Genomic DNA, 26,333 nt, shown 5'->3' with positions numbered 1-26,333 from the left:
AACGATTCAAAACAGAGAAAAGCAGTAAATGGTAATGTTTAGTGTATATAGTGCGTGTATCCGTTGTAAGCTGCTGCATGCAGTTGCCCTTTCAGATTTAAATAAAGTTGAATTGAATTGAAAGGCACCATGTAAACACATTTTAATCCAAACTCTATAAGATATTGCAGTAAGATTTTGACACAAAGGCCAGAGGAGTGACGGACTCCTGGCTCAGGAGGTTGGAGCCAACTCTTCCTGTGAATATGTTGAAATTTCCTTGAACTGAACCCCAAATGTAACATCTGTGTGTTAATGACTGTGTATGATGGAAAAGCAGTTTGTGTAGAAAAAGTGTGAATGTGGCTTCTACTTTAAAGCACCATGAGTGGTTGATAAGACTGGAAAAGCACTTTATAAGTATAGTCAATTTACCAGACAGGTGATCAGGGCCACATAGTTCACTGCTTAGCCTGCTTAATAAACCAGCCATGAAGGACTCTAAGCAGGATCTTGAATATCATTTATAAAATTGTATTTGAAAAATACGTTTGTCTTTCAATATTGCAATATTGATTAATAAACATAATGTTCAATAAATATTGATTAAATTTGTAATAACAAAGTCATTCATGATCTCTGGCTAGAGGGGCCCATGTTAAAATCATGACTTCATTAAGGTTAGGGGACCTTTTTCACCATGGTTACAATAGTAACCAGTCACTTGGCGAGAGAGCTCATTAAATCCAGGCATAGCATGATTTGACCCACAGTGAGCATATACAAGCTGTAAATCTGGGACAACACTGATGCTCACATCATGTATGTATGTGAAAATCAGCTATGGTTTTATTCCTCCGCCCATCTGGCTCCCCCATTCTGTCTGTCTCTGAAAAATGCACACACGCACACACAAATTCTTCACAAGCTGTTAAGAGTCTTTATATTATATTCAAGTCATCGAAACAGACAGATGGAGGGACTCCAAGGTTCTCTGGTGATATTAACAGGAAATGAGAGGGGGGCACAGAAACCAAAACATGGTGAAAACATCAGACGAACTGCCACAGTTTAGTGGATGAGAGGAAACATTTGGTGATTGGAAAGGATTAGAGGATTAGTGACATAGCTGGCTGCACTAAGAGTCTCCATCAGCATCAGCATCATCACTGTCTTTGTTTCTCTATCTGCGTCCATCATCTCAGCTTTGCAGAGCTGTTGTGCAGCGAAGTCAGAGGACATGAAGGAGTTGGTGATCCAGGATGGAGATGTCTGTATGCCTCATAAGCAGGAGAGGTGAGTGAAGAAATAATCAGACCAAATGGTTTTTGTGTCATTTGAATATTGATTTTACTCTTCATCTTAATGTGATTTGTCACTGTCACTGTGTGTTGTTGTCAGATTTTATCTTAGAAATGTACACCTAATAGTTTATTTTTCTCCAGTTACATGAGAGTTTGAGATATGAAAGTTTATTGCCAACACAATTACTGTACTCTGTTTAATGACAAGATATTATAAAAAGTATCAGTTAGCACTGATATTGAACATGAGTTAGTAGGAAAAAGCAAACAACTTATTCTGTTGCTGCATTACAGTAAATAAGAAGTAAATGCTGAAAACTATTATTGATTTTCTACTGTGTACAAATATGAGAAAGAAGTGTCATCAGAGATGTTTGCTGAATTTAATCCATTACTGCTGCTCTGTCTTTAATGGCTGTGATTATGTAACTACATTTGGCTGGGAAAAGGAGGCTACAGCAAATGAAAAACCCGTGTTAAAAACAAGTGTCACAATTATAGGAACAATTTAAAATAAGTCAGTTACGTAATGATGAAAATTTGGTGACAGTGCTTTTAATGCTGGCATTTGATTGTGGATAGTATGTATGTTTCTACTACATGAAAGGGAGACAGTCCTGTAAAAAACGAGCCCATAGGTCGTTTGTGCAGCAGGTTATTATGACCCATAGTTACGTTTTGTTGTAACGTAGTACAAAGAGTGACAAAGTCTGCGGTGGATGGGTGGGTCAACAAAACAGGCATATGACACAGGAGAATGGTGTTCGATTCCCATTTGAAACCAACAGTTTATATTGTAACCATGGCAACAAAGATCATTTAATGTTGAGGAAGTACTTATTTTAACTGAAATCACGATCCACCCCAGAATGTGGTCTGAGCAATGCGTCCTCACTGCCTCCTGGGTGTGATCACATCCATACTCAGAGTTGACCACTTGTGAGTGGATCACCTGAGATGCGTGTAAAGGTCTAAACGGCGCCTGAGTGGACACAAAAGAAATTAATAAAATGAATCACTGCAGGTTTAAACATTCATTAGATCCACAAAACCTTTATGTTTGTAACTGATCTAAACATAAACTACAAACTCTTTCTTTTGTATTTCCAGTTTCGTCTACACTGACTGTGAGGGTTGACGAAGACAACAGTAGAATTAAACTTCAAAGCTTCGTTAACCTTTCCACGCTTTAACTACTCCACTGAATGAGCTGCCCTCGGAGAAATATGTGTCTTCTTTTCCTGGCCCATCTGTTTACCTTTTATTCACCCCCGTTGCTTTTTCCATCGGTCGAGTGCTCACACTCGTGTCCGCACCAGTGCGTTTGTTATGAGCACGCTGACCTGGTGGACTGTCGCGCCCGTGGGTTCCAGCACGTTCCCAGGGGCCTCCCACATGGCATGTGGCTGCTGGAGCTGGGGGGAAACAATCTGACTGAGATTGGTACCAGAGCCTTCAGCAGACTGTGGTCCCTGCGAGTGCTGGTGATGACAAACAGCCAGATACAAGAAATACAACCACAGGTAAAAGCAGAGGGGTGGCAGGACTATGAGGATTTTTTTTTTTTAATTTCCAAGGAAAATTTAGGTTTGCTTGTTTGGAAAACTACACAGGAAATATTGAATATGAAAACAGGTTAAAATGTTGTAAAATATTAATTCCATGCTGGTGTAATGTTGTAGGAGAGTTACCATTAAAGGTGAAGCACTTAACAATTTAAAGTGTTAGTTCAAGCTCAGAAAGGGTTTGAAGGGAAGTACTGAAAGGTGTTGAGGTGAAGTTCATGTCAGTTGAAGGTTAGTCACTGCCATGAGCTGAAGTTTCAGGTACTGTTGAGTGAAACCAGTGAAGATAGTTGGACTGTTGAAGTACAAACATGTATCTAAAGGGTTAGAAATTATATCTACTGGAAGGTCTAATCATCCTGGCCAAAAACAGAATGTCTTCCTTGTGAACTTCTGCTTTTGCACAACCAAAAAGGTGACTGTAGCGACATTGTCGATGGTATGACGGACAGTTACAAGCTCTGTGAAGTTCTCATAAACTTTTTAAAACTGCTTCTGACTCTGCAACCACTGACAGCAGTTGATCTCAGAAGTGAAAGAGAAGAAAGTCGTAGTAAAAAATCTGTTGAAGTATCAGAAAGTTGAAAGTTTAAAGGTTTGTCAGAAAGCTGTTGAAATGCCAGTCGAACTGACATCACTGCAAGCAGTTGAAGTGATGAGACGGTAAAGGGAACACGTTGAGGAAATGAGTGAGGATGTAGGATTAAAAAGTAAAGATTTTAAAGAAGTGTTCTTTCTCTCTCCACAGGCATTTTTCTCATTGTCCTTCCTGGAGAAGCTGGATCTTAGTTGGAACCAGTTAAGCTCTCTCCCTGTCGACTTCTCAGCCAGTCTGTCGGCTCTCAGAGAGCTTCGACTGGAGCACAACAACTTACATTATATATCTGGATACAGGTAACTGTCTGTCTGCCCTCAAAGTCTGTCTCTCTCCCACCATCATACTCCATATTCCTATCAGCCTCCTCCTCCTCATTGTTGTGAAAAAATGTATACCCCCCTTTCTTCTACTTGACCTGATGTTTGAAACAAGACTGTGTAAGTGCAGCAACAAAGTTGGGAGATTCATCTAGTTGGTCCACTATCTGAGCTGCTCACCTCGTCCACACAGGTGAGCTCAGACATCCTCCAAAGATCTCATTGTTACAGTCTTTATCCAAAACTTTGCCTTCATGATTAGTCATAGAATATAAATAAAGATGGATGTAGCCTCCGTGACATCACCCACAGGTTTCTGAAGAGTGGCTTTTAAGTTTCAGAGTGAGCCGCTCCACCGTCGCCATCTTGGCAGTGCCTGCCTGCACCTTACTCCTCTAATCCAAATGCTAAACGCAAATTCAAAAGTGGGCAAAGAGGTGGGGTGTACGTGGAGCTGAGACTTCAGACAAAACTACAAATAATATGTTCTTAATTAGACAGTAAACAAACCCTAATTAGACACCATAGGCTTCACCTAAATTTTGCTGTAGTTAGAAATCCCATATAATTCCGTATTAGATCCAAAATAAACAAGATATGTAGTTAGACACCATTTCACCAAATTATACTCTAATTGGAAAATCGAACAAAATGCTGTATCAGGTCCAAAATATTCTACAGTTAGAAACTTTTCCATAATTATGCCGTAATACATCACATTGAATACTTCAATTACTTCATCATGGATATGTGATAGCTTCATTACACATCACAGGCTGTAATTAGAGGTTGCCATAATGATAATAATGCCATATTATATATTACATATATATTATTGGGCCTTTATTTCACCTTCTTGCTGATCATTTGGTACTCATTAGAAGAAAACTGTACTGTAAACTAAAGTCAAAGCACATGTGGTCACATCTGGGCACTCTTTCAGTCCTCTGTTGTATAATGTATATGGAGTTGCTTGTACTGGTTGACCCTAATCCAGTTCCCCTGAGTTTTATAGAGCTATAAGCCTTCAAGCTCATTGTTGTTTTCATGCCATAACTGTCTCCCCCTCCTCCGGTCAGCTTGGAGTATCTGGACAACATGGAGAAACTGGACCTCAGTTATAACCAGCTGGCGTCAGTTGGCCCCGGTGTGTTCAAGGGCCTCTCCAGGCTCAGACAGCTCTACCTGCATAACAACAGACTGACTGTGGTGCAGCAGGGGAGCCTGGATATGTTGCCTGGACTAGAGGTACATAAGCAACTGCTGAAATAATTATGTGTGAATACCAAGTTGTCTGTATGCCCATCTAAATACCTGTGTCTCTGTCCATCTGTCTATCTGTCTGTCTCTCAGGTGCTCCAGCTGAGTCACAACAACATCTCTAAGATAGACAATGATGCTCTGGCTCCTCTCTACAGTTTGGCAGTTCTGGCTCTGGAGGGAAACAACCTGCATCACCTGAAGTTTAAAACCTTCCTCAGTCTGCATACAACAGCTACACACATCCAGCTGTCAGGTGTCTACAATCACTACTACTATAACCTCTGCTCATCTTGTTTTAAACCTTTCATCAAGTGAAAGAGGTACCACTCTGGTCACTCTGGTATAATAGTAAACAAGCCCAAGAGTCTATTACCACGCTACTCTATTTGACAGTATGTTATTATTTTCCAAATCTGAATTTTGATGTGATGATGGCTTGAAATGAAAAGTCAGAGACTCGCCAAAGTCAGTAGGATTCATCATCTGGAAACCATGAATGTATAAAATTTGATGAATGGTGGTAATTATTCTAATGCCATGAGTGTTTGTAAAACAATGAACAAGATCTGGTATAAATTGGCATCTAGCTCATTAGTCTCAGTGTCCAACGCATCATATCAGTGAATACTACTACTGCTACTAATAACAATATCCTGTTTTGCACAAGATATACATTTTGAGCAGTATGTCCTTACAGTATGTAGAAAACTCAGATAAAGAACTTCAAAGAGAACTAGAATCACCTCCTTGTGGTTGTATCCCTCCGCCAACCGGTCAAGTTGCAGGAAATATGGGCACAATCTCTCCTTCCTGAGTTACAGCATTGAATAATGGCAGACATGATGATCACAGTGAAGTTGACCTTTGACCTTTTGGATATAAAAAGTTATTATTTCATCATTTTATCTGATTAGACATTTGTGTTAAATGATGTCATAATTAGTGTATTATATATATGAATGTACCAAAGTTGAAGAAGTTCCCTCAAGGTGTTACTGAGATATCACATTCCAGAGAATGGGAAAGTCGAACGGACAACCTTAAAACATATTGCCGAAAATAGAATTTACAGACAATATATTTCAACAGTTATACTGAATAATTAAAATACGATTAGAGCTGTTTTGAAATAGATATTATTACAGAATGAAGAGTACAGTGACTGTGTTGCAGTATTCAAACAATAATACCTTTTACTTTGTGGTATCCCTTCAATCACCACTCTTTCTTCATACATCTCTACATTTACCCTCCTTGTTGTTTCACCAGAAAACCCGTGGAGCTGTGACTGCGATCTTCATCGCGTCTTCAGTAAGATCCTGCACGTCCGCCACCTCCACATCGACGACTACAGGAATGTGACGTGCCAGGACCCGCCGCAGCTGACCGGGGCTTCGCTGGCTTGGGTGGACAGCCAGCTCTGCATCGCGGAGACCGCCACCGTGCTCGTCATCACCATCACCGTGCTGGTCACCGTGGTGGCAGCTCTGGTGATGGCTGAGAGGACCAGGAAGAGGAACCATGGAAAGAACTGGGACACTGAGTCACAGAATCAAACTTAGAGCTCCTGAGAGGCTGTATGATAGACAGAGAGAGGAAGAGGACGAGGCATCACAATGTGGAGAACTCCCTGACTTGACAACCACAAAGAGCAGATCACATGATAATGTTAGCTGGCTATGTCCAATCACAAGATGTGTTCACTCACAACCTGTTTTCTATTAGATTTCTTTCTTTCTCACTTGTTTTTTCTTTTGGTTGCCATATTCAGTAGTTTTTGAGACCAAATCTTTGTTTGAATCTAGTATTGTTTTTAATAAAAAACTTGTGGTATCTATGTAATATGTAACTGTTCACCCCAAAAATAAATCTTTAAAAGTGTAATCCATTATGTCAAATGAAAAATTGTAGGACAAACTTTTAATATGAGGCTTCTTGAAGATGCTCCCCATGTTTGGGCTCTGGATAGTTGACTGTCAGATGTCCAAAAGCATTTAAAACATTTATTTTTTTCAGGCTGACAGTCAGACAGATAGAGCCCTTGATAAGGACCATATGGCTCTCGACACCACAGCAGATTAGTGCTGGACTGATGTGGGAAAGAGAAATAGAAACACAGTCCTATTGGGGTTATAGTAAAAGTCAGATGTCAAGATGATTACTGCTGGATTGGAATACATTCATTAAATTTGTGTGTGTTGGAGAGTATTAAACAGGCAGAGACAGAAGCCCAACAGCAGGCCTAGCAGCAGATTGTCACAGATAAATATTTTTTCATATTAACTGAGGTTTTGAAATGTCAGAAATTCATCAGAGAAAACTAACAAAAATATGCAGATAACTGAGAAAGTTCTTTGAAGAACTTACTACTTTGCTTTTGTTAATCAGCCCAGCTTCATCGAAGGTGCCTTTAAACAACTGTGAATCCTCCACATCCATACTGTATGTCACATCCGTGTTGAACAAGATATTGTGGTTTTACAAGCAGCCACACAATTAAGAGGGATCCAGCAGCTAGCTCAACATTAATCTTGGCGACTGCACTTAGCTCTCCAGAAGACCAGACCTCAGCTGCTGACACCCTCCAACTGTGAACATGAGGTGTATCCTTGGCTAATGTTAGTAAGCTAGCTAAAAATACACAACATGTGAGTAAGACAACTTTGGAAATATCAGGAGTTAACTGCGTCCCTGCACCTCAAGCCCCTGCATCAAGCTAACACATGCTAAAGTTCCTATGTCTTGGACAAGCCCCCAGGAACAGCACAACAGTGGTGGCACAAAATAGTTTTTCCCAAACACAATCACTGGAAAAGGAGCATCTGTAAAACGTTGAATAAAATTTTACCAACCAATCAACCATGTAAGACTTGTGATTATTTCACAAGGATGTGACAAAGGAATCTAATTAAAAACCAGCATTTTTTAATCTGGTACCCTTTGACCTTTAGTTTTACTAGTTCACCTCTGTTTATGCTTTTTTTAGGCAGCTGTTTTCTACTCAACCAAAAACAGCAGGCTGCTCCAAAGCCTCGCCCTCGGTCACAACAGACTCCTCATCTGAGTCTGGGTCTGACTGAGGCTCGAACATGTGGCTCAGTCTCTCTAATGTTTCCTCCTCTAACCATCTGGATAAGCACTGCTGTTTCACCTGTCAACCTGCAGCAAGCAGGGGCATAAGGCCTAACTCAGAATTTCATGTAGATGAGTTTCCAACCACAATTTTCAATTTTTTGTGTCACTTTTTATGTGGGGAAACCATGTTAAACACAATAATAATCATAGCAGGGTATTTTAACATAGTTTAAAACATATATAGAGAGGAGCCTTAAGATTAAACAGACCCCGCTGAAGGGAAGGACTGATCACATCATGAATCAATGAAGACAAATTCGACCTCTCCACCCTTCTAAGATAATAGGTTTTAAAACTGAACAGAACAGACTGGAACAACAAGGATTAGAGGGAGATTTACCACAGTGACTGACTGACAGCAAGGATATTTCAGACACTAACTCAATGGTGCGTGCTGATTGGGTGAGTGGGGGGTGGGTGGGGCGGGTGAGTTGTTACTCTTATCTCCTGGTGGAAGAGAGTTACGGTGAAAATGCCCTGTTTGGTGAACAGGAGTTTGTTATTTTTCTGCACCAGATGCTTTGAGGATGGAACACTTTATCATAATCATGGATTCTGCATTTAAAGGAGAATTCAACCCTCTTAAGAATTCACTTTTCTTATTCCTGCGCCCAGGAACAGATTGGTGAATATTTGTGAACATGCAGCACTCTCCTCTAAAGTTAGAAACCAAAGGGAGAACCTTAAAATGTGTAAGGTCACCCCAGTTTGCTCTATAACAATGAATGGGGCTCTGATGCTGTGAGGTCATAAAATGTTTGTCTAATTTCTCACACCAAAATGTGATGAGACCTGGTACACTACACAGCTACTGTAGATTATTGAGGTTATAGAGGAAACACATTTCTTACAGTGGCAAGTAATTTCAGCTTTATATTTCAGTAGCCTGACTGATGAAAACAAGCCTTTCGCTTTTTTAGAATATGGCATTTGTAAGTTTATTTCTTCCAGTGTCTGTTTTTCTACTGTATTCGTTCATCGTTTGCTCTTAATTTGGGGGGTTCAATTAAAAAGTGCATTTAACGTTTTCATTTGTCACTTATGACATTTATTCGATATTTTAATGGATTACACAACTGCTGACACAGAACAAAGTCAGTGCCCTCCTGTTGTCTGTGGAGGATTTGAGGATTCTCTGATTTCTAGCTTTAAGACAGATAATAGACTTAACTGTCCTTGGGCATGGGAATAACAAGTGACATTTAAACCTTTTATTTAGTAAAATTTCTTTCAAATGAATGAACTGTGTGTTTATGAATGTTGTGATTATTATGTATTAGTATTTTGAACTTCATACACAGCTGCTGTTGGACTTTTACCTTCACTTCCCGCTGCAGTTCGTGGATTTCAGCTGCAGCTTGTGAAGTTTGAACCTTCCTTTATAGACTTCATGTTTGCTGGTTCACTCTTTCCTTTCCTGTGTCCATGAGAGAAAGCGGCAAAAAAAAAAACTGATTTCTCGGCCCAGATATATGAATAATAGCATTAGAAAAATAAACTGTGGAACCATATATGTGGGGAACATGGATGTAGGCCTATTAAAAGACATAGTAGGTTGAAATAATACAAGCATGGTGGGGAACAAACAAACAAACACCTGTAACAGACAGTGGAGCAGGAAGGGGAGGGGAGGAGACCGAGCAGAGGATCGAGCTTCACTGTTATACACTGCCCTCATGTGGTGATTATTGGGCAGTGTTTGCGTCATTTCAGATTTAAATAAGGACCACTCCTGGCTCTGTGTAGTCTGAGTCAGTAAGTAAAATGCTCAGATCTCCTCCTCCTCTTCGTCACGCTGGTAATGAGGACAGATTGTGACAACGCTCAATTGAAACTGTTACATTCTTAACTCTCAGCTTGCAGCTGATGATACTGAGCAGCTGCTGGGTCACACTGTAGCTTCAGTTGACACAGAAACAGCAGTTTCTTGCAGACCTGCGTGGTGCAGCAGGTCGTTGCGCAGATGGAAGTGTCGTTTGCAAAGGTTGCGGTGAAGTGGAAGACACCGCTTCCTTTGTTTCTCGGCACTTAGAGCGACCTGCAGCTTTCTCTGTGACCACATCCTCTGCTCTGCTGTCGCTCACAACGCCCCTGTTGACATGCAGCGGTTGACTCACATTTAAACATCGACTCCTTCAGCCTAAAGGAATATGCTGTAGCTTTACGCTCACAGACCGTGTTTATCAATCATGATATGTCGCTGCAAAACAGTCAGTGCAGAATGGAAAAACTAGATGACTTGAATCTAAAGGAGATAAATGTAAAAATATTTTACAGTTGTAGATTTATTTTAGTGTTTAGATCTAATCAGAGACACTTTTCCTGTTTTGATCCCTTAAATGACCCAGTTTGCAGGGCTGGGGCTCAGTGCAGTGAATGGAAACATACATGAGTTTCTCACAAAACCGACAGAAATGGAAGCAACTAAAAATACTTCCACCGAGTCTGTAATGTCTGTCATGTAGACTCAGATATGTGGGCATATGTGTCTGTATGGAAACAAAACCATGCCTCCATAAAATAACAACCGAGTGGCCAGCATCTCACAGGTGGAGCTTACATGTGTTGCAGGTCGTTCTGAATGCAGGATATCGTGTTAGCTTCAGAAATAAAATAAATAATGATGCCTTATCTCTTCTGAAATCCTTTATTGAGAAGAAAATTCAGCATAAAGCAGTTCACAAGCTCTTACACAAACAAGGCATCATTAAGTATCAATCAACATTGGATATTAAATGATTCACAGGGTTTTAAGTCAAGCAAGTTGCTCTCATTTGTGCAGAATGTGATTGGCTGATTGAAAGCAAATGCACTTCAACATACACGCTTTTAAAATTGATTTACAGAAAACTGGAGAATCAGCTCATCGTTCAGCTCGGCTCTCAGTCGTTCTGTTTTCCAGATGAGCCCTGCGCAGCAGACAGAGAAGGACACATTTTCATATCACAAAACATCATGTTAGTTGATATGAATGTGATGGCAATATTACATTTTGATCATGTCACTAAGTCCGAGTCACTTTTCTGGCACAACATATTTCCACATCTGAGCAGATTCCAGCTATCATCCTCTGCTATTGGCTGACAGATGATTTTATGTATGTGCACCAGAATTGGTCCAGATGTAGCAGTAACATCTTACAGTCATGTTGGTATATGATTCCGGTCGTAGAAGCAGGCATATGGATTTATTTTGGTATGTGGGTGGCCAGGTCAGACCTGCAGCATTACCATAGCACTTCCAATATGACACAAATCTAAATTTAATGTTGACGGGAAAAACACTGATTAAATTCACTCATTAATCATCATTAATCCAATTTGTGCTACTTATCCGGACCCAGGTCATATTTGATGATTAATTAATGATGATATTAGCAATTATTGCTAATAACTGCTGGGAAGTGCTGACAAAAATATGAACAATTCATGGACTTGGTAAATGATCTTTGGCCTAATCACCCCTAATGGTTTTCAGTGATATCTTTAATGCTTTGGCTTAAACTTAAAAAAACCTTGAATATGATTTGCCCCCCTCATATTATTGGGAGAAACAGGCTAAAAAAACACGAAAAGTGCATGGGAGCAAATATAAAAGGTAGGTAAACCAAACATTTACACGTTCAAAATTTGTTATCCCTATTACTTTGTAATGGTGATTGAATTGCTGCCTGAATCAACAGGTAACATATATGAGTGAAGAAACACCACTTATATATACCGCTTAACCTACACTGGCCACAAGCTCTTTAATTCAAAACATACAGGACCATTTACTATGACAAATACAACACTTTCTATTGGAGACATTATCTTTTTAAAAGCCTGAGCACAAACCCAGCACCAGTTCTCGACTTTACTATTGTGGAAATGAACAATGACTCATGTAGCCTGCACACAGTATGATGGTGGACCAACCTTAAGCTTATAGAGCAGCAGCACCACAAAGACTCCAAAGAAGCTGCTCTTCACAATCAAAACAGCGTAGGACAGTTTGGCGTTTTGCGTGATCCTCAAATATCTCCCTGCAAAAAACAGTGACAGTTCAGTCAGTGGCGTGTTTCAGCAGTGTTCATACTCCGAGCTGTAAATGTTCACACAAAACTATATTTACCTCCTCCCGGTGCTGACAGGAGAAGAAAGGAGATAAAGGTTTAATCAGTGCAGTTATAATTCATGTCATTAACAACAAGTTTAGATTCTTAGTTGTAAATGAACATACCCTCAATGCCTCTGACCCAGTTTGAACTGTACGTAGTTTTGTTCCCATTGAAGAAGCTGACGGTGCAGGAGAAGTTCTTCTCTGGTGTATACCACTGTATGAGTGGGACCATCAGCCTGCTGGTGATGCGATAGTATTTACCATCCCGCCGGGCAGAGCTGTCGGTCGCCACGCCACGTGTGACATTTCCCCCATCAATCTGCCAGAACACACTCACATGGTCCGGGTAGAAATCAGACGCCACACAGACCAGGGTCTTGTATTGCTTATTATCTTTCCAGTTCTGACACTCTCTCACTGAAGGTTTCAGCACTTTCACTGTTGGCTGTTTGGGAGGAAGGTTCGGTTCTGTGGGGACAAAGCGGGAAGCAAGTTATTAGAATAGTCAGACATTTTGGGAAATACGTTTATTTGCCTTCTTGCCGAGAGTTAGAGGAGAAGATTGAAACCACTCTAATGTCTGTACAGTAAATATGTAGCTAGCTAGTAAACTTAGTTTAGCAAAAAGGCTTGAAGCACCAAGCCTGGCTGTATGCAAAGATAACAAAATACACCTACAGTACCTCTAAAGTTTGCTCATTAATACGTTCTATTGAAAGTGCTAAAATTACACAAGGGGGTTTACCAGCCAAAATAATTCTTGGCCACTTTGATTTTTCTTAGAGTTAATTGAACAATTAATGACAGCATGTTATTCCAACCACAATAAAAAAATTTCAGATTAAGAAATAAAGATTTCAGCATTTAAAGATATTTTCTGAATGACTAATATAGACATTTCCACTTTATTAAATTATACTCAGAGGAAACGTGTGAGTGTTAAATCAGCAAAAAGCCAATGTTGGTTTGGAGTTTAGTTAAAAAGACACTTTTCAGTTCTTACATGGATTTTTCAGTATTAAGTTTATTTATTTGTATATATAAAAAAAAGAATCCATGAGTTCCATCAGAAGATTTCTACTTTAAATTCTGACTAAACTCTTTTCATGAATAAATATAATATGCTCCTTACAGAAGAGAGCCTGTTTTTATGATAAGTTAAATCGGCAGATTTCCAATGGGATTTCTGACTCACAAGATGATAAAGATTTTTTTCTACTTTTTTAAGTTGTTTTTAGCCATTTCCCCAGTTTTCCATCTTTGTTGTAAGATACTAGGTCCTGGATGTAGCTACATATTTACAGTACGGACCTGAGAGCAGATCAATCTGCTCTTCTAATAAAAAGTCAAAACAGTTTCTTTAAAGCTGTTGATTGTATTCATGGAAATATTGTGACTCAACGAAATTTAAACATGAACCATGAGTATTCTCGTGCAACATATAAAAGCCACATGCAAACACTGTCCACATTCACAGCTATTATCACAGATTTTCTTTAAACCTGTTATCATCTTACCAAGAACTGTTAACCTGGTTCCTACAATAAATTCTTCTTTCTTTCTATTAATAAATGAAGTTGCTTTGTGTTTGATTTATTTAATTTCTTCTTTATCTGACTAGAAAGAGACATCCTCCAACTTTCAAATTCATAGCACTGGATTTAACTACAAAATTACTGCTCAACTTCATAATTGCATTCAAATTATAACTTTTCAACAGGCCTAAATTTTACAAAGAAAATTTTACATCAGAATCTTTAAATTCAAGGATTAATTATTGCATGTAATATTATTTTCTTACCTAAGACTGTTAATTTGGTGCCACTACCAAAGTCAGCAGGGTTGTAGTTGCCCACACTGATTCACTGCTATAGTACAAACTGTTCAAGCTTTCAGCACAGCAACAGCTGTACATTGTCTTTTTTTTCTTTCTTCTTTTTTTAAATGGAAAAAAACAAAACATTTGGAATTCCAATTTGGAAACATTTGGAAGTGTGTCCAAATTCAGACTTGATAACAAAACTAAACATCAAGAGCCAATTCTTTTATAGCTGCAGCAGTTTGATGGGGAGCAGGTTAAGACCGACTGATCAACTGAAACAAAACTAACCCTGGCCATATAAGGCTGTTGGAAGGGAGAATACTAGCCTGCATTTACTGCTGCTAATTAAAATCACCTAAAAGCAGAGTCCAAGTATTGCTTATTCTCTCACATTAACAAACTGTGACAGATGACTGATTAGTTCTTACCCAAGACGGTCAGTTTAGTCCCAGCTCCAAAGTAAGCTTCAGTGAATGAACACAGACCTCTGAGACTGTCACAAAACTCTTCCTACGGCTTCTTTCTGTAGTTTATCCAGCTGCGTCACTTTACTACTCAAGCCACTCTCTGCTAAAGATCACTTACGTTTTATGATGATTTAATTAATTTTGATAGCAGTTACATTATTCATCAGTTTCTTTAAGGCAGATTAAATATGAACAAAATTAGTGTTATATATTTTAATTGAATTAGAGTTGATTTCTTACCTAAAACAGTTAATCTTGTTCCTCCACCAAAGTGAGCTTCGTAAATACCAAAAGCAGTTAACTGGGCTCAAATCAGCCTATAGATGCAGTTTATGCTTTTACCTTATATCTTTAATACTTCCAGTTTATTCCTTATTCTACCACTTTCCTCTAATTCCTAAAAGCAACACTGCTGAACAAAAAATTTCTTTGTCTCAACAATGAGTGAAACAGACTGCGAGACTCGCATATATAATATTTTGCTTCATGCATTAATTCATTAAATGAAAATTTGACGTTACTCACCAAGAACAGTCAGTTTTGTGCCAGGCCCAAAATAGGCTTCATAGTAGGCACAGTGCAAGAGTGATATCAAAAAGCATCGAGCTGAACGAGAACTACAGAGCAGCAAGTATGGACAGTTCTTATTACAATAATTCAACCTTTATTTACCTACATCTACCTAAAACTTAGAAAGAACATAGAAGTACTGAGCATGAATCTCTATCACCAAATCATCTTTACACATTTGCTTTGTTCTGTGAGAATCTCTAGACATTCCCAAAATCTCACAATGCAATATTAGACTGAAAACATTCAGCTAAAGTGGTCACAACCTGATAAGGTTAATATTGGTCATGACTCAGACTTACCTTGAACAGTCAGTTTAGTTCCACTTCCAAAGTAAGCTTCAGCCCCAGTGTCACATTGATTGCATCCTCTATCAAAAACTGGTAAAACTGGTTCTTGGAAAATGGCTCATGACATTACTGTAGTTTCAGCATAGAAAATGTCCAGAATGTCCTGGTTTGCTGTTTTTTATTACAATGAGTGGATAAAGCCCAAAGGGTGGGTTGGATTTTATTTTTTTCCAAGCAAATTTCCCACCAAAATTTAGGTTTGTCCAGTGCCAGAAGAGTGAGGCATCCTTCACTTTTTAGAACACTTATGTTTCTATTTTTTGCCAATTGTCACAGTTGACTTATGTGCTCCAAACTAAGCATTTTAAACACAGGAGGTTTTTGTACAGCGGCTCCATTTGATTGTATCACCGTGCCCCCCCTGTCCCCACAGTGAAAAAGCACCACACAAAAACCTTCTAAGACTTCTCTTAGCCCTCGTTCCCCTTGCCCGGCCTCTTCATATCTCAGCCTCCATCTTTCTCCATCTGTCTGTCAGAGGGCTGTTCGGGTTGGGCTGACTGATGGCTGAGGTGAGCTCCATGCAGCCTGACTGATGCTTTTTCTGTGAGGCCAAAACAAGAAGCAAGAAGGAGTAGCTGCACAGAGGAAGTGACGTCTTTCCTGGTCACACCTCTTTCTCCTCTCAGTTATAAGATACAGTGACTAACCTAAAACAATCTTTCCTTTAATTATTCTATTACTCCATAATTGCTCTTTGACTCCTTTAACTTTTAGTAATTCTACAGGTACCTTTAACTACATAATGAAACATTCAAACCATAAAACAACACATTCAATATTTGGGGGCCAACATTGTGACAAAAAACAAAAAGATGGCAGTGAAATAAAATTAAGCCTCCCAGTGCAGGCTTGTTCTCGGCTGGTGTGCGTTGGGCCTCCTTAAAGATGAAGGCCCCTGACTGTGGCCGCGCTTCACAACATGGTTACTCACCCCAGTCCAGTTTACCTCTGTCTTAAGAAAGCGAGTATCCAGTTCTTGACCGTGGATGAAGATGTTCTCTCCCCCCTCGTAGCCAGAGGAACACCTGGGTTTTACCTGGTCACCCAGTTCGCTATCTGGTCTCCTGTCGCTCAATGTTGGGCTGATGATATCCACTGACGTGCTAGCGAGCGGTTAGCACTCAAGCTGAACGTGCGCGCTAGCTTAGCCGCTCCTAACTCAGACCAAACACACACTTATTTCGACAAGCTGAAAACGCGGTAGTTAATCAAAAAGTTTGCTTTAACTCGCTGAGCTTCGTAATGTCCATACTACACTCTGAAGCACACTGACAACCGTAACACCTCTTTGATAGATTTAACTGTTAGCCTTTCCTCTCCGCTCTTTAGCCAAGCGTCAAAGAGGCAGCTGCTTCTAGTCAACTGCTCTCACGCACACATACGTCCCGCCGCTTGCTGTACGCCCGTACCCTGACCAATCAGTAACCAAGGAACTTGACGTTGCTTTACAACTGACCAATAGAAAGATAGGATACAACCTAGCACTTTAGTATGTGAGAATAAAATAAACAGTTAGGTTTTCTCACTCTTTTCACAACGTGAAGACGAGTGTACTTTACAAACAAACTTTTTATGTTACATTCAATGTCGTGGTAATTTACACTACTCCCCATGTAAATGGATACGCACATTTAAACACTGTATAACATATTATAGAATATTACATAACAGTGCAAATTGAATATAAAGGACAATATCCTAGGGTTTATGAAGAAAATAACCCAAGGGGTTACACCAGTTTAGTCAGGGAGATTGCCAAGATGTATATTAAACATATTCATGCTCTCCAAAAGATTAACTTCTCTCAATTTCGAACACTACATGCTTTCCTCCAACACAACATTCAGGCCGAATTAGACGTTTATCATTTATCGTCTTAGGTATGTATGTATGTCTTATTTCCTATTTCTTCTATGGACTCCTGAAATGTAATGATAATTCTTACAATAAATTACATAAGATCATGTTATCACATCATGCATATACGATATCATAAGATAAGTACAACATTATTAATGAATGATGTAATAATGCTGACTAAATATGCCTTACTCATAACATAAATGCACGTAGTTATTATATTACTATTATCATTGCAGTCATGCAATGATATGCTATGCTATAATGTTTTACTCTTACATAGGAATATTTAACAGTTTTTAGTATGTTTAACTCACATAATGGCTGTTTTTTCATTACACTTTGGTATATTGATTATCTAATGTAAGTCAAAGCTTACTACAACGTTATAATTTTTTTAATATGTAATGCCAAATGTACCCTGTAGAGGTCAGTATATGATTAACTCTTAAACTTGTTCTTTCCCTCCAATTACAGAAAGAAATTAGTTTTATCTTCTTAGGCAGCAAAAATAATTAAAGCCTAAGAGCTAAATAAAAGATCATCTAGAGCAGTTTGTAGGGACTGACAACTTCTATAATAACACCTGTGGACTTATCTGTCTGATCAGCTCTGTGGTTCTGCAGAAACATCAGGGAACTGAGAGGGAAGCAGTTTTGTTACTTTATGAATTTGTTTCTTTTTAACAAATCATTCAGACTCCATCAAATAGAAAAAAGCTCTAACAATATTTTTTCCTCAAGTCAAACAGCATCCGGAAACCAACTTACACACTAAAATCTGTATTATAGTTCAGATTCCTTCAGGAGAGGGGAAACCAAGTTATGGGTGAGTGTATGGTGGGATGTTTAGGTTGGGTTCAGGTAAACTAGAAGTATTTTGTGTTGTTTACAATTACCTGTGCAGATATTGCACCCTGCTTTTGGACATTTTAATTTTCCATGTGATGTGTAAACTGCTTCTCACAGTCAGGTGGTTTGACATCATAGCTGTATCCCATCAGTTCCTTCTCTATTTACTGGTACCAGAGCATCACACAGAAACTAAATTACCCTTTCCACTCTGGGCTGAGATGGCTGAAATGTCACAGTCTTGACTTGATCTGTGGATTGAAATTCAACATATGGGTGATACATTCTTTACATTTTAAAACATTTTTAAATATTGCTGTGTGACTATTAATTTCTTTGATCTTTGTTCATTTTAAAGAAACATGTGTAAACAAGAAAAGAAGAAAAAGTCAGATCCCTGGAGAAACACAGCTTCATCTAATCAGACTGAGACTCCTGCTTTTCAGCTGCACATCCTCAGTCATGACAGCTGAAGGAAAAACACACTGAGGGGTTTTTTGTGAGGGAGTGTCATTACACTGCATCACTGTGCCCTGGCAGCGCACAGATACACAGCCGAGTGGAACAGGTTTGCTCTGCGAATGATCAGATCTCCTTTCACTGCGCTTTCTTTTCTCAGCTCAAACTGCTCCTTGAACTTTCCTTCATAATTTGGGACTTCTGTTGCATATCCAAACACAATGAGGGTCATAGACTGACTGTCCTCTCTTTGCTGGTACCACAGCATTATCGGGAGGTCGCTGTCATTATGGCTGCAGCCGATGTGGACCTCAGCACCCTCTTCCACTATCTGAGGAAGACTTTGATGTAACGTGATGCAGTTGACCTGACCTGTGGGAAATTTAGATAAAATAGAGCAGATAAGGAGAAAAGGTTTATATCCGATACTTTAAAGAATCTGTTCAGATTTAAGATCTTACCTGGAAACCAGATGAAGAGAAAACAAAATGTGTACATGAACAAAGACATTGTCTCGTTCTGCTTTCTGAAGAACATGGTTTTGCTCTGAGTGAATAATAGTGTGTATTTTTGTATTGGGGAGGTGCTAATTCGTCCTCGACACCATGTGCTCTGCCTCCATCTGTTGGCTGAATATAATCTGTGATGGATTCATTCTTTATTCTTTGTTATAATTAGTGAATTATCTGGCTTAATTCTGATTGGGTCAAATATGGTCCCGCTGAATCTTGTGTCTTTTCAGTCCATTTTTTTCTCACTGCCGGCACTTGGTGACATCATTAGCCAAAAACAAACTACTTCTTTTGTGATCAGATGTTTATTGTATATACTTTAAATAAAGGTGCAGCAAAATGTTATGACAGAGCCATTTATCAACATTGTGTCCCAAAACTTTCTAACATGCAACTTTCTTTTTTTTAAAGTCTCAGGCTTCATATATTTTATTTTAGGTTTTCTCATTTCACAAATTAATGAAGTAACAGAAAGATAAGAAGAATGTATGAAAGATTAAAAACAGAGTAGGCTACCGTCATTACATTTTTTGTTAGATGAGAGATCAATGTATTGATTTTATTTTAATATGTAGACAAGCAGCTGAGTCATTTTAATGATGAAAATCATCTTGTTTTAGCTTCCCAAACATGAAGCGACTCTCATCATCTTTAATGATATCATTATGATTCTCTCCTCTTCACTAAATATACACAGTTCTGTAAAACTGACATTCTGTTAAAGGATAGATGCTTTGTGACTGTGGTTTCACGCTGGTGTGTTAATATCTAACGGATCATCATGGTTTTTGTAAAAGAGAGGAGCTATTTTCATCATGGTGCTGAACGCGCTGCAGCAAAGTACTCTGCGCTGTGTTCAGGGTGTTTCAGGCTTTGGATGTGGAGATACACCGTGTTCCCTCTGTCAACGCTCATATTAAAGTGGCCTCTAAACGACGGTTCAATAAATTGAGTTTTGTAATAAATGTAGCCAATGAGCTTCAGGGCAGTTTCTCCCTTTGAACGCTGATACCAAAGAAAAGTGTTAAAGTCTGGGTTTTTGTATGTGCACTCTAATTTGACTGAATCATTCAGCGGCCTCAGCAGTTCAGCTGGAGTCTGAAGCACTTGCATTTCTTTACTGAGGGAAACTCCTGTAGAGAGATGAAGAGAGGACTTTATTACATGTTTCTTAAGCACACAGCCAAGACAACGCAGGAGTGTCTTTGGGACGACTCCTTGAGTGACCAAGCCAGCAATAAAACAAAATGTGAAATGAGTGAAGCAATTTGAAAAATTTCTTAATGAAATGATTAATTATTTTCCAGATGGTAAAAGATCAGACAGTCCAGTAGAGGAGCTAGTTAAAAAAGACAAAGTAAGTGTCTTGCTAGCAACCCAAAAGCTAATCTATAAACCACTAATAAACAAACAAATAAATAAATGTGATAAATAAAGCCATTAGTTATACCTTATAATCCCTCTATTGTAGGTAGAAAGTGGTACCAATTAAGGTGATCAATAAGTGTCAAATATTCCACTTTCTTCGTCCAGGGCTAAATCAAGATTATAAAGGACAAGGTGGATTTCTGAATACCTTTCATACAGATGATAATGTGTATGATGAGATGAAGCCAGATCATGTTGAATGTGAAGAATCGGCTGTAAACTCTGACGAACTTGTTTGGATATGAAGACAGTAGTAGCAGTCAGTTGATCTTCTATCAACTCTGTCTGTCTCGTTGTGTTTTCATGTCTATTTCCTCTTCAGCTCCTCCCACTGTTGAATTGACTCTGCGTTCATGTGGTTTGCTGCAGGTGTGCAGGGTAAAAATTCGGGTTTTTGTAGCAAAATTTGGGGCTTTTCTATCACAGTGCGAGGCTGCACAGAAATAATGCCCGCTGTCTCTGGGATGTCGCAGTTTGAGGAGATGAAGGAATGCCTCGCTGTTACCATTTCCACTGACATTGAAGCTATGCTGATAGGGGTCTTCAACAATGTGAACACTTGTATGAGCTGAAAAACCCACTAGCTTTAAAGAAGTGTCTCCTCCAGGGCGATGAAACCACAGAACAGTGTAATAGCTGTCGATATTGTGTTTGCAGGTCAGTTTGACTTCATCGTTGATGTTGCCGATCAGATCAGCTGGAGTCTGATGAACATGTTTATTTGGTGATATTCCTGCAGGAAGGAACAGACAACGAAGAATGTTAATCCAGCAGAAGTCACATGGTCAAATTTTGTGTTGAAGCAACAATGAATCACTCGATGTACCTTCGACCCAGAACAGTGGAATTATAACTGCAATCAAAACAGTTTTCATGTTGAGCATGGCTTCTGCTGAGGGACAAGTATGTGTCTGAAGCAGGAGAGGAAGTGAGATGGTGCAGGCATCACATGATGAAAAGATGTGTCTCACTCATGTGGTGTAGGCTACCTCCCTTGCAGCACGTAAGTGTGGTCTAGCAATAAAGTTATTTTGTATGCTACAAGTGCTGGAGATTTGACCTCTTTTGACTTTTTTCCCCTTCTCCACGCACCTTAGTAGCAGGTGAAGTTGTGTCAGAAACTGTTGTTCACATGCTTGTTGGTCAAAGAGAAAAATGTGTTCCTGCTCCACTTGAGTCTTTACATGGACCTTCCCATACACAAATGTAATATATGTACATATACTGAATTTCCATATAGGAAATATATGTACACATAAAATGAATATGTAAAAAAAAAAGATATAAAACCTATTTGAAATTTGAACAATTTATATATATTCACATATTTCTAGCCATTCAGGTATCCATGTTTATGTATATATGCTTATATTGTAAACATGTCACATAATTTAATGCAAATTTTACTATGGGTATTTCATATATGTTATAAACTTATATCTTCTGAATGCCGTTATAGTTAACATATATGGCATTATCACTCTTGAAATAGGGACTCAGATTCACACATTGCACTCACAATATTTAAACCCACAGAACAGAATAGCATTAGCCAATAGTGACAGGATATCAAATGAAATTACAACCACCAAAACAGGTGTCTGCTGTGTCATGTTATTTAAGACACCACCACTGCTGAAAGATAGTGTCGAGTTTTTGTAGCAAGCAGAGACACTTTGTGTTAATGTGCATACCTCGCTGCACAGTAATACGCTGCACTGTCCTCATCTCCAGTCAGACTGAATATGAGAGAAACATTTTTTGCGTCATTCTTACTCAGATCTCCATGGATGCTAAAGTGCTGTTCATATGGCTTTTCCATTTTCACTTCATAGTAGTTTAAATATCCAATGAGTTTCATATCTGTCTGTCCAGGTGGCTGCTGGTACCACAGCATCACCCTGTAGTCAGTTTGTCCATGGGTGCAGACGAGCTGCACTTTGTCCCCGAGGCTTCGGATTAGAGCAGGGGGAGTCTGATGGACCTCAACACTCAGACAGCCACCTGAATACAGAAAAACATTTATTTTTCATTTTGTGATGGATGAGAGAAAGAATTCACATCTTCAACAGAAGGTCTTTGTCATTACCTGCAAGGCAAGAGAAAAAGAGAAAGCAGATCATCTTTACTTTGTCTTCTCTACAGTTTTATCTCATCAGCTGGTGCCTCTGCAGAGCTGCCTGACGTCTGAGGAGGGAGCCGGGGCAAAGAGGCGTAATAAACGTGGCCAGAGCTGAACTCCACCTCCACCACATTCAAATCATCAGCTGTGGCCCCTCACTGTGATCACATTCATTTCGGGAGATAACATTTAAAATACATTTGTTTGTTTTTTTATGTATATATGGTATTAAAAAAAGTTCAGCTACATTCATATGTGCATAGTGATTCGACAGTTGGGCTGCAACGGTAAGAAGTTTGAACATAGAGTCTACATCATCACATCATGCCAAAGCCGTCGCTGCATAAAGTCCCTATTTCAAGAGACACGCCTATGGGTCGTATCAGAGTGTTCATGAGGTTTGATATTACTGGTATGCTGGTGGTGGTGCTGGTTTCCAGGTAATGTGAACACAGTCGGTTTGAGGTCAGGCGCAGTGAGACACCAGGAGAAGTAGCAGTACAATTCCAATCTTTCCATGTTTATATGCAGTCTTTCTAGGTCATTTATACAGGGAACAGAGAGATGGCTGACAATAGACAGAAAATATGAATCATGAATTAATTCCATTAAAAATATATAAGCTTAGAGAGTCATGATATAAAGCAACTAGCAATATAACTTGAACATAACTAATAATTGTATATTGCAAGGTTTAAACAACAAAGAACTCACATTACACTCAGTCGAACACCTGTGACCAGGAGAACCCAGGGTTCTGCTGCAGGTGGACAAAAGAGTTCGCACCTATAGTCAATCCTTCTTATGACCTCTGATTCCTCCAGCCCCTCCTCCTCCCTGCTTCTCCTGAGGCAGCTCCTCCTCTAAACCTGATCTTCACAACACAGAGGGTTGAAAAAAACAACCTGTATGGTTGTTGAATTTGGAGGACTGGTTGTATTTTGTCCATAGGTGTGGGTTTGAATCTAACTGTTGTGCATCCTATCCCTAATATTGCCAGAAAGGATTTAGATATAGACTGAGCAGCCTTGGTTGAGGTCTGTATTCTGTGACTGCTTTCCTGTCTATCATCCATTAAAGAATGAAAATTATAAAAGAAATAGTAATCACTCATTAAGAGGTTATTTCACAGCAGGCAGAATTAGGCGACTTTTATTTTGATTTACTACCTAAAAATAGTCATACATTTTACTGCTTTTGTGCATCTGTTTGGTCTAAATTTGGATGTTCAAACAGTAAACTCAGGCAGTGTGCCAATCATCCGTGTGTAGTTTTGGTGCAGCTTGACAGGTGTCTGCATCACTGTGTGAGCTGACGGCACAGAGATACACTCCGCGGTCTCTTGGGTCCACATTTTTCACTGTGAGCGATCCGCTCTCACTCACAGTCTTGTTGGCTGAGTATTTGCCCTGGCTAAGGTTCCCGAAGTCTGGTGGCTTGTAAGGCAACGTGTGGACAATCAGCTTAATGCCACCGCCTGGTAACTGCTGAAACCAGTACATATGATAGTAACTGCCATGCAGCTTGTGACTGCAGTCCATCTTAGCAGCCTGACCCATCTGTACATGTAAGTCTGGGATCTGCTGGATTCCCGTAGCCCATGTTACACCTGGAAGATAGAAGTAAAGTTAACAGGTGAGGATATTTTCAAATACTCCCTTTATAGTTACTTGCACATAACAAATAACAAACCATGTGAGCTTTATTGCTGGAGTAATAAATAAAGCCTGTTGGTTAAAACTACCTGCAGCACAGAGCAGAGACGCAGCGCAGGTGACGAGAGATGAGATCATTTTGATCCACTCAACACACAGTCGGCCGTCACAGCGCGGCGTGTGTCATAAAACAGTCTGTGATCTCTCCTATCACAGACTGGTCAGCACTTCGCATCAATGCCAAGATGGTGGTGTGTACGGTTGCAGCTTTGCTTTGAGCTCCCCCTGTCGACGTAGTTTGTTTTTTCCTCTAAGCAGTCAAGCTGCTGAATAAAACTCTCCATGGCGACCTGCTCACAACAAGTCTAACATGCTGATGGTTAGCAGGTATAATGTTTACCATATTCACATCTTAGTTTAGCATGTCAGCATGCTAACATTTGCTAATTAGCTCTAGACACAAAGTACAGCTGAGACTGATGGGAATGCTATTTAGTTTTGCAGGTATTTGGCTGGATGAAAAGTCAGGGAATCACAAAAGATATTACAATTCATCCTCTGGGGAACATGAATTTGCACCCACTTCTTAGCAATACATGTTACTGGCTCATCTAGAGCCATGCTGCCACCCTGGCTAAAAAGGACTCTCTACAAGATTATGAAAATAGCAACACTACCCAAATGCTACTTTGAAATGTCAAAAAAACTAAGTTGTTAAACACCATACTTTACTTGTGCTCAGGGCATTAAAATAGATTATATAACCTTTTTCATTATAATAATAATCCAGAATACACATTGTGACAGTTTTAAGTAGCACTACATCTGGTGTTTTCTTTTTTTTGTAATTTGTGTGAACTGACCCCTTAAAATACTTTAAAATACTGGTCATTCTCTATGTACATCACCATCTATCTGCTTTTACCTGGCCTCACCTCATCAGCATCCGTCTGATGTTTACCCTCAGTGTGAAGTCCCACTTGCCTGCAGAGGGGTTTCCTCTCTGCAGATAGAGCCTCCTCTGTGTCTGAAACAGGAGAGGTCAGCATTCCTGTGCCCAGGCCTCAAATAGAGACCTGAATTCTTGCAGAAATAGTCCAGATTCCCGCTGGGAGTTGGAAACCTATCCTCTGTTCCTGGGCAGCTGCCTCCCCCAAGGTGGACAATCAGTGTCTTTGTGAAGCCAAGCTGATGCCAACACACTGAGCCCATGCAGAGCAGGTCCACCCTGCAGCCCCTCAGTCCTGCTGTATGAGCTGTGTAGTGTGTCTGCCTTGGTAGCTGAAACACTGGATTTTTTGGATAAAGGACAATTCAGGATGCACAAATATCATCGTATTCAATGCTGGATTATCAGAGCTACATGTGTTTCCTTTGGTGGATTATGGTTGTTGAAAACCTTCATTTTCAAATTGGATTTAATGGTCCGGATGAAGCATCACCAGCTCTTTGGGATTGCCTGACAACAAGAAGAAGGAGTCTCCACCAACTCAGAGGTAGGCCACAATTTTCTGACTCAGACATGGTGACCAGTTGGATCTACTTATATTACGCGGGCAACTGGGCATTTTTAGACCACAGACAGGAACATTTTTTGACTGATCACTCTGGGAAACAATTATGTTTAAGAGGTGAAGAAAACACAGATTAAAATAAAGAATAAAAGATGTTTCTTAAAATGTTTCCCAGTCCACTGATTCAGCCCCTAAAACAAAGTTAAGAATCTGCTACTGTCCAACAGACTGTCCTCGTGTTGCATCTTTTTTCTCTTTCCACACACTTACACTCTCTGCCTCAGTTACGATGGGCACTTCTTAGGAATTACTGGAGGTTTTCTAGACATTTCTGTATATCTTGGGATTTTCCTTCCACATTCAGTCACTGTACAACTGGTTAGAAGGTATAAAGCTGCTTTAATTAATAAAATAAAAGCAGGGTGGGGGGGCGCAGTCAGTCAGGGAATTAGTCAGGA

General features: G+C 39.5%; 2 protein-coding genes and 1 long non-coding RNA gene across 4 annotated transcripts; 1 reads left to right on the top strand and 2 right to left on the bottom strand.

The window, feature by feature from the left end:
• Window positions 1-975: 975 nt before the first annotated feature.
• LOC130184647 (uncharacterized) lies at window positions 976-6,356 on the bottom strand. 2 transcript variants are annotated; one of them, XR_008830037.1, is made up of 5 exons: window positions 6,217-6,356; window positions 5,992-6,065; window positions 5,770-5,895; window positions 2,542-2,764; window positions 976-2,265 (listed from the first exon to the last, which is right to left on the bottom strand). It is a non-coding gene; the product is annotated as an uncharacterized LOC130184647 (long non-coding RNA). The 2 variants fall into 2 exon arrangements; XR_008830038.1 differs by having other exon boundaries at window positions 2,542-2,698.
• si:ch211-237i5.4 (insulin-like growth factor-binding protein complex acid labile subunit) lies at window positions 2,286-6,588 on the top strand. The gene is made up of 5 exons (XM_056400645.1): window positions 2,286-2,806; window positions 3,597-3,742; window positions 4,843-5,011; window positions 5,117-5,279; window positions 6,296-6,588. Exons 1-5 carry the CDS (start codon window positions 2,489-2,491, stop codon window positions 6,586-6,588), a joined length of 1,089 nt encoding a protein of 362 aa, XP_056256620.1. The 5' UTR covers window positions 2,286-2,488.
• A 4,207-nt stretch (window positions 6,589-10,795) lies between these two features.
• On the bottom strand, window positions 10,796-24,807 carry LOC130184768 (uncharacterized). Its single transcript, XM_056400790.1, has 9 exons — window positions 24,451-24,807; window positions 23,954-24,315; window positions 22,361-22,559; window positions 18,718-19,016; window positions 15,077-15,194; window positions 12,383-12,730; window positions 12,275-12,286; window positions 12,079-12,185; window positions 10,796-11,070 (listed from the first exon to the last, which is right to left on the bottom strand). Exons 1-9 carry the CDS (start codon window positions 24,497-24,499, stop codon window positions 11,044-11,046), a joined length of 1,521 nt encoding a protein of 506 aa, XP_056256765.1. The 5' UTR covers window positions 24,500-24,807; the 3' UTR covers window positions 10,796-11,043.
• Between the last annotated feature and the right edge of the window lie 1,526 nt (window positions 24,808-26,333).

This window comes from Seriola aureovittata, chromosome 17 (genome assembly GCF_021018895.1).
Source record: "Seriola aureovittata isolate HTS-2021-v1 ecotype China chromosome 17, ASM2101889v1, whole genome shotgun sequence".
Taxonomy (NCBI): Eukaryota; Metazoa; Chordata; class Actinopteri; order Carangiformes; family Carangidae; genus Seriola; species Seriola aureovittata.
This window is presented reverse-complemented; position numbering and strand designations above follow the sequence as displayed.